This window comes from Acanthisitta chloris, unplaced genomic scaffold (genome assembly GCF_000695815.1).
Source record: "Acanthisitta chloris isolate BGI_N310 unplaced genomic scaffold, ASM69581v1 scaffold42967, whole genome shotgun sequence".
In the NCBI taxonomy this organism is placed as follows: Eukaryota; Metazoa; Chordata; class Aves; order Passeriformes; family Acanthisittidae; genus Acanthisitta; species Acanthisitta chloris.
The window spans coordinates 28332-37372 of NW_008681746.1; the positions used below are offsets into that span (position 1 = coordinate 28332).

General features: G+C 37.9%; 1 protein-coding gene across 1 annotated transcript in view; it reads right to left on the reverse strand.

Annotated features, from left to right (window-relative positions):
• CLINT1 (clathrin interactor 1) overlaps positions 1-7246 on the reverse strand; it is a 23621-nt gene extending 16375 nt beyond the window's left edge. Inside the window, exons 1-4 of the mRNA XM_009078197.1 lie at positions 7146-7246; positions 6346-6442; positions 4733-4841; positions 3675-3839 (exon numbers count right to left, since the gene is read on the reverse strand). Of these exons, the coding sequence (XP_009076445.1) occupies positions 3675-3839; positions 4733-4841; positions 6346-6442; positions 7146-7237 (463 nt within the window). The 5' untranslated portion in view covers positions 7238-7246. The remainder of the gene's footprint in view (positions 1-3674; positions 3840-4732; positions 4842-6345; positions 6443-7145) is intronic.
• Between the last annotated feature and the right edge of the window lie 1795 nt (positions 7247-9041).

A 9041-nucleotide genomic window follows, 5' to 3' on the forward strand; every position in this document is an offset into this window, starting at 1 on the left:
GACAATGACACAATCTTAATGCACAGCACATCAGGATCCTGTTGGACTCTGCTGGAGAAGTACAAGAGGAACAATAAACCAAGGGACAAGAGAAAAGGGATGTGCCAGCTCTGGAACAGTCACAATGCAGGATGTTCCATTCTTGGCTGAGCTCTGTGCTCAGATGTAAATCTCTGGGTTTTTTTGTGCCTTGATATTCAAGAATACATAAAAGCACAGTAGCAAAATACTGAAAGATGTGTGTGCAGTGCATAACTTTGTTTTCTTTCCTGCACTTAGCAATTAAAGAAACCTTTTAAAGAGATGAGAAAAGTAGAGGCAGTAAAGCAGCTTCACCTTTTCATCAGCCACTGAATTCCCTGAACATCTTTCCTAAACATTATTATCAAGAAATCAAAAACTTATTGCAATCAAGTATCTAAGAGCCCCGTTTGATGACAAACAGCTGTCAGTTTGGCTTGAAATAAGCACATTTGCTGTTCAATCTCATCAAGCAAGTTTAAAAATCTTAAGCCTGAGTTTATGCCTACACACACAACCAACCTGACTTTAAATCAAAAGGAGAAAACAACATTTGAACAAAGACTTAACCATCAGAAGCACAGCACATTCATTGAATTGTACTCTGATCTTGTATCAGACCTTCTGCTCAAAATACAGGTGTACAAACCAAACTGAATTGGCTCAGTTTCTAGACAAAATTTTTATATTCTGGGCCATCACACACAGGAAACAAGCCATTTTTTGCACATTTTGGAAAAAACTGAAGCACTAGTGAAATTTTTTTACTTGAAGTTAAGAAGCAGAATGGAAGAACGGTGAAAAAATCATTACCTTAGGTTACATATAAATTATCCTGTAGCTCAGGTAATGTTCAAGATGTGTTCAGTTAAACCAATTTTAATACAAGGATGGATTCCAGCACTACAAGGTGTAAAATTTGAGTTATAACTGTCTGATAATTTTATGTCATAGAGGATGTATTTTCTTACCCAAGACAAGTAAGTCTTAGTAAGACAAGTGCAAGTCTCCAATGACATTTGTTTAGATCCAGAAAACTTTTTCAGTAGAGAACCTGTTACAAATCCATGACACACTCAGGGAGAGCTTTATCACTGGGAAAGGAGACCCTGCTAAACAATGTTCTGCTGTTAAATTTTGCAGGAGAATAAAATGACCTTATTTCAGTTTATGTCAGGCTCTCAAGCATTTTAATGCAGATCCCTTTAGAAAGGCTTCCTCATGCAATAGAAACTTTCAAATTAAAACAGAAGCCGACCAAGAGCTCAGTATTTTCAGGACAAAAAGAACCAGGAAAAATCTGAAAGTACAAGCATTTGATATTCAAATAACTAGAAGCTTTTTGATTAGAAGTCTGATCTGGAAAAAGGTTTGTTTTGTGCTGCTAGAAAGATTTTAGTTTTTACTTTACTCAACAAATGAAGGACTAATTAAAAGTCCTTTACCATAAAAATGAAAAACAAGACAAAGAAATGAGTCCTTTAAATGAAACAACTTGAATGATAGCTAAAGAGCATCTGGAGAAAAAGACTTCTACCCAGCATACAAGGATAGATCACGACTCTGTTCAGAGCAAGTCAAAAGATAAGCTCAGTGAAAGAACAGAGGCACATGTACTCAAAGTACAAATACAGTGACTCATAAGGATTTCCTAAAAAGAGAACCACCAGAATTCCAAGCAGGTAGCAAAAGCCTAAAGGAATATAATAAAACAAGATATATTTTGCCACAGAGATAGATATTTTCAACTACTTTGCATATGAGGAAAAGGGAGACTGAAGAACAGGGAGAAGGAACCTGTGGAAAAAAAACAGAAGGGAGCAAATCTAAGTTTAAGGCTCACAGTGAAGAAGAGCAAAAAACCACAGACAGTACCAGAGGGACAGGTGAAGTTTAAATCCTGCACAGTTACTCCTCAGCTTTTACACCAAACCCCTTCTCTCCCAAAGAAGTCACTGATTCTAGCAAACCAGAGCCTTGTGCCATTGGGACTTTGGTATTCATCCCTTAATAAAAGCAGCCAAGGATTTACTCAGGCCAAAGAAAACCCAGGCTGACAGCAGGGATACATTAGATGTAAAGCCAGCTCAAGCTCAGATCTCTGCTACACAGGGTGGCAGGGCCTGGGCAGCAAGGAGAAAGCTGCACACTTGGACTTGGGAAGCAGAATGTAGTCCTGGTTGTGTTTCTTGATCTACCAAAGGCTGGCAGAGAAATCTGTGTCCTCACTGAACAGGGACAAGCTCATGGCATTATATCCTCTGAGGCCAAGATCTTCCAAGCACACCATGCTGAAGATGCAAACAGCCTGACAGAACTCACTGCACATACGAAGAGCATCAATCACCTCAGCCAAACAGGAGAATTTATTTCCAGAAAGAAGCATCAGAGCACCTGGCAACAGCATTCCCATGTTTGGGGTTCTTCCCTTTGTGTTTTGTGCATATGTTCTGAAATAAAGGAACATGGCAATGAAGGTCCTTACTGCAAGTGCCAGACCTGAGCTGGACACACAACTGGCACCCTGGGCAGGGATGGATGGATTCCTAATGTTTTTGAATTCTGACCTTCAAAAATCTGATGGCAGGTTTTCTGATTGTTTTTAGGAAGGAGAAGATGATCAAGTGACCTTCGCATATATAATTTTTAATCTATAATACACATTTTAAATCTATTTGCATTTAACTAAAAGTTTAAAACTTTCTGGCGTTAGCTGTGACCTCTTCACTGGCAGCTGCAATTCCCTAGGATTTAGGGATGAGAACTGGTGCACCAAATTTCCAGCTTGCATCTGGGTGTGCTGTGCAGTGGAACCAACATCCAGCTGCAATCTCAGTGTGTCTCCCCAAAGCAAATTTGGTATTACCTATGGGAGCTCCACTTTGAAAAGCACATGGGACCTACAGTACTAACCAAACAGGACTTAAAAAAACACAAACTGAGACAGTAACAACTTGGCTGATAAACTCCTGAGACAGAAGCTCTATCACTTACAAGGTACTTATTGCATACCTTTAAAGTCAGATCTGACAGACACCAGAATCCATGCAGATAAACTACAGATATTTTTCATCCATCCAAACAGTATTATTTGGGAAACCAAAAAGCCTAATGGCATCTCTTACCTATATTGTGTAACCCAAACAGTATCACTGCCCTAAAATCCCTAATCCAACTGGACTGATGGTTCTAAAGGAGGTTGGCAGGAGGAGGCAAAGCAAGTCTTGTGCTGTGGGGGGTGCAAAGCATGATTACTTTTTTTTTCCCCCCCTAATTAATACTTGACTAGAACCCCTGACTTACAAGGGCCTTTCTTTATCTACTTCTGCTACAGCAACATTCATTGCACATGTAGACTCTGCCTATGGATAAACACAAAACAGCTAAGTTTGGGTTAAGCCAATGCATTAATGTGATTTGTATAAGATTCTACTTAGCTATTGTCAAAAAGGACTAACTGAAAGACTTCTTTTAAAAGTAATGCATTTAAATTTGTATGGGGTGAAATATGCAAGATCTCTTTTCTAGCAGTTAAAGAAATGCAAAGAAAAAGCAAGAAAAAGTAGATTAGAAATTCCTTCAATTATCTGCATGATCTAAGCTAAGTTAAAAGTGAGGATAGTCAATCCTTGACCAGGAAGCTCAGTACTCACTGTATCTGAACCCTCCAACACTGTCTGAGGAAACCCCAATGTATTTGTCTTTGTTCTTCTTTGCTTTCTTCCTCTCTTCCCGGAGCCGATCATCATCCTGAGCAAATTCAACCATCTCTTTTACCTTCTGGCGGATGTTTATCCCTTGGTCTTTGCCATTCTCATCTGTACAGGTAATGCAGGATAGAGAAGATGGATGGAAGATGGGTGGAAAAAGGAAAAAAAAAATAATCAAATGCACCAATACTGAACACTAAACTGGTAAGCAAATGTGAATTCTGAACACAGTCAAAGATTTCATAGCTACCGAGGTCCACTGCATCAGTTTAACAGGGACCAAATGCTTTAACACAAATTTCCATCCTTAGATAAATGAGTTTACACTGGTGTACTTAGAGACATCTAACTGCTGCTGAAACATTGGGAAGATTAACAAAGGCTGAGACAGAACTCACAATCTCCACTTGAGCAATTTTAACCCCCTCAAAACATCACCCCTTTTCCTCAGTCTTTTCAGCACAGTTTTTGCAAGTTTAACTGCAAGGACTCATTTTTATTGCAAAACTGATTTTTTTTTTGAAGAATTGCTTTCAGTTGGGATGTACTACAAGCTAAATGTGCTCCTTTCCAGCCTTTTTCACATTCAAAACACACACTGGCCTTGCTGCCTTTGCACTGTAAATATTATTTGGTGGGAGGAAAAAAAAAACAACCCAGCTTCAAACAGATGTGTGTGTTTTGGAGCTCTAACCTTTTCTTCCCATATGATTAAAGCTATTCCTTTACGGACACCACAGGGGACCAGTCTCTAGTGCATATTTTAATATAAACCCGACCACTCATGTTGTGTTGGTTCTGTTGTTATTAGCCAGGCTTTGCTGCAAGTTCTTGTCTTCACTAATTAATACTCTAGGGCCCCACGTCTTGGATTCTGCACTCTTCACACAACTGGCAACAGTCACATTTTAATTAGACTGGGGAAGCTTCTAAGCTGGTTCAGGTGACTGACAACTCCAACTACTGTTTTAATTTGCTTATAAGATTTTTCTATTGCTCACCTACAAAGTGGTAATTTTCCAGGGATCGCAAATCATAAATGTGTTCTCTGGCACTTGTAACAACACGCTCTGATCCATTCCTTATGAGGTAAGCTAGGAGCAGCAAAGACTATAAAAATACAAAGCACCTTATGATTGCATGAACAAAAGCTCTATCTTTTTTTTTTTTCAAAGGAAAAAAGGCAACAGAAAACCAAACCTCCCCTCCCCAAATTAGCAAGTAATAACATTTTTCCCTTTTAAATAAATGCTTGTTATATGGTTCACACAAAATCCCTGTTTTCCTCCTCATGTGTACCTTCTGCCCTTTAGAATATCCAAACTGTATTTGGATATTCTCTAAGTTGCTCTTACTAAATCATAACTTGTTACCTTTATCAGCTAGTGCTTATTTTAAAAGAAAGCAGCAGCAATATAAGAGCAAAAGTTAATCCTACTAAATGAAGCATTTTCTTTTGCCTCTTTTGTTCATGATTTTCCAATGGTTTTCACTGAGAAGTAACTCCTACAGGAATTTAAGGAGCCTTCTGCAGGATTCAAGTGATACACAAAACTGCATTTCAGGACAATTTTAGGCAAGTGACAAAACAAATGAAGTTTAAATAATACTTCAATTTTAAATCTTTATGTTGAGGATTTCTATCTAGAAAAAAAATTAATGCACTCCAACTCAAATTGTGTCTTTATCAGCTAAAACTATCATTATATTTCAACCTATCCAAACCTGATAAACAATTCCAAGAAGTCTTTATAACATTAAGTAGTTGGGTGTGATAGCATTAAATATTAATTTCTATTGTACTTCAGGGAAAACAATGACTATGAATACAAAACATCAAGCACCTGTGAAAAGCACAAACCATGCTTCAGAATTAATTGTGTCTTGCTACAATCTTGGCATCAAGAAAAACAAAATATCAGCCAGTCTAATACATCAGTTCTGAAAAACGAGGTTATATTTGCATAATTCAGTGAACACTGAACACCACTCTAAGTGCAGCACGAGACAATCTTTAGCCAAAAGTTTCTGTACAATGCTAATTCACCAAAGACAAGAAAAATGCAAATGTCTCAGTTCTCTTCCAAAACACAAGGAGGACATAAAGTCTTATAACAGCTACAAGAAAATTTGGTGCACTCAAAGTGAAAGTACAATTTCCACAGAATTATGAACTGGCAGAAAATTAAGATTAGTTTGCGTTTTATTTCAGGTATTCAAAAATGTTTCCTGTTATTACAATAACTTATCATCTCTTTCTCATGGAGCTCTGTAACAGCTCCTTTGGGTAGATTCAAACTGTGAATTCTACTCCAATACTTGAGTATCAGCAAACCATAATTGCTCTGTTATGTTCATTAAAGCAGCACCTTAGACACACTTCTCAACCCAAGAATTTCATGGCTTTTCATATCGAGATTCTGAAAGACATTTTGCTTCATTAGCAGAATTCTAAAGCACATAGTTAGGAAATAAGTTAGAGGTTGCTAGTGGGGTAAGTGCTGTAGCAGTTCCTAAACAAGACACTCCATCACAACAGTACCAGCACTAAGCACTGTGTCCTTTGCAGACCAACTCTATGTCCTGAACACTTCCAGCTCACAGCCATACACACCTTATAAACTCTCCTCCAGTTCTTTTTATTATCTTTCAGCATCCGAGTCCAAAGCATGTTCATGAGTTCTGGGAACTGCTCATACATAAACGTAGCCCTAAAAGAATGAAACAAAAGGAGCAAAGAAATGTTTTCTTTCTTCAGTCATTTGCTCAACAGCTTGTTCAGACACAGGGCTGGCAGTAGATGGCAGGCATGATCTAAGCCCAGGCACATCGAATGACATGGTGAGGGAAAAAGCTCTCCTTGTTTTTACTCATATATAAGTCATTTACATCCCAAGACTACAAAAGAAAAAAGTAATTCCAAAAAATCTGAGGCAGTAAAAGAACCTTCACTGATTTGTAACGAAAATAATGTTTAATATGAACACCCTAATAGCCACTGCAACTAGTCAAATCTGTAACTTCAAAACTCATTGTAATAGGGGGAACAAAAAAAAAAAGCTCGAGGAAGAATTTGACATGTTTTGCTCTGTTTGGAAAAGTCACAAGAAAGCAGTTTGAAAATAAACCCTCCATAAAAGTCAGATATATTGAAAGAATTTTGAGGCCACGTAAATGAAACTAAACAAAACAAAACAATAAAAAAAAAAATATCAAGAATTTTTAAAAAAATACTTGGGCTTCATTTTTTTGTTTGACAGTTTGACAGATTATCCCTTTCAAGAAACAAGACTTGATTTACAGCAACTTTTCAGCATTGTCTGCATACCACAGAGTTGATTTAGCAGCAAATTTCACATTCTGATATAAAATGCACCTTTCTTTTCTTCATCACTGAGTCAAATTATCACTTACTTGGCAATCTCTCCCATGAGTTGCCCGGAAGGTCCCCACGGATCATCATTGGTTGCTTCTCGAACCTTAGACTCTATTTCTGAATAATTCATAACCACATTGGTGCTGCAAAAGGAGAAAAAAAAAAATCACACACATGAAGATTAGCATCAAAACTGAGAAACACATGAAAACTTAATAATGACACTAGTGTGTATCTCACTTAATGAGATACCTCGACAGAGCGGGAAAGGAAACAGCTTTAGTGCACAAGTTACCCTGAGGACACTATACAACACAGTTAAGTTATCTTTAAGAAGGTTTTACTATTCTATTAGTCTTCAAGAATACAGATGAGAAACTAGGGATTACATTACAGCTGGATTCAGGCCAGTAAAAATGGCTTTTGGTCAAATTAAAATCCAAACGAAACCACTGGAGTCAAAGCTGATAGAGTCTGTGACTAGATATGGTTTGCTCACAGGTTTAATGGTGCAGAGGTATTTATTTGCAAGAGGCTTTATAACTCAATCAGGAGCAGATCTTGGTTTTTTGGTTTTGTTTGAATGCTCAGTGCTAAGAGAGAAACTCAAGAATATCAGTACTAAACAGGTGATAGCAAATAAATAAATGAAATCACACTGAAGACTGAAGTAAGGGAGATGAGATTTGCTGGAAAGTGTTCCCTAGCTTGAATTTATTTAACTAAGGGAAAACAGCAAGAGAAAAGCTGCAGAACACTCTGAATTACAACTACAGCAATGTGAATACTGTAAGGAGCTCAGGCTGTCTCTATAAGAAGTCACACAAAAACCTCACTTGGAAAAAGGAAGCAATTTTTTCATGTTTGTTATATTAAAATAGTAAATCTGTGATTTTAATATATTTTTTAAATTAAGCTCTCAAACTGGCAACTTATAAGACCAACAACCTCCTTTGTGCCCCTAAAAGCATCCAGATATATTTCATAACACAACCATTTCCCTTATATTTTAAGGTGAGCAGGTCCAAAGTCTCATTCATGTGGGGAATGTTTGAAAACTGCTCCCTAGTTAGGGAACAACAGAGCTCACAACAGTCATGAAACCAGCAGGGAAAGGAAACCTCGTGGCCTCTGCTGTCCCTACATACTTGGAGAGGACTTGAAATAACATGTTTACACCTATCATGTCAGAAATTTGAAAGTTTACTTAAAAGTACATCATACAACTGGTCTCAGAAGCTAAAAAAAAATACTGTTAGATGACTACATTCAACAAAAACCACCTCCAAAGTCCTAACTCTTTGTTGGGAACTGCAGTGATAGGACAAGGGGAAATGGGTTCAAACTGAAGGAGGGAAAGTCTAGGTTAGATGTGAGAAAAAAGTTTTTTACTCTAAGGGTGGTGAGACACTGGCACAGGTTGCCCAGGGATGTGGTGGCTGCCCCAACCCTGGTGGTGTTCAAGGCCAGGCTGGATGAGCCTTGAGCAACCTGATCTAGTGAGGAGGTGTCCCTGCCCAGGGCAGGGGATTGGGACTGGATGATCTGTAAGGTCCATTCCAACCCCTAAATTCTATGATTCAAAGTCAATTAAACTGTAGGAAAGACCCAATGATTTATAATGCAATGTGGAGAACGCATTTTCTGCTTATAAACCAATTCTGAACCTGAAAGATCTAGAAGGAAAAAAAATAAAAATCAAGATGCTCAACAGTCATCCCTCAGTCCATGTAGAAGTTGGCACAAAGCAGCATTCAAGCAATTCCTGTTCGATTTTATTTGGCTAAGGATAGCAAAGATCTTGGAACTGGGAGTTATAAACAGCAGAAACAAGAATGAGATCCCCTCAAGTCTGAAAGGGGACACAGAAGGTAATTGTTAAAACAGAATAAAATTCCTGGACTTAATCTTGGATTCTCAGCATGAGAATTCCT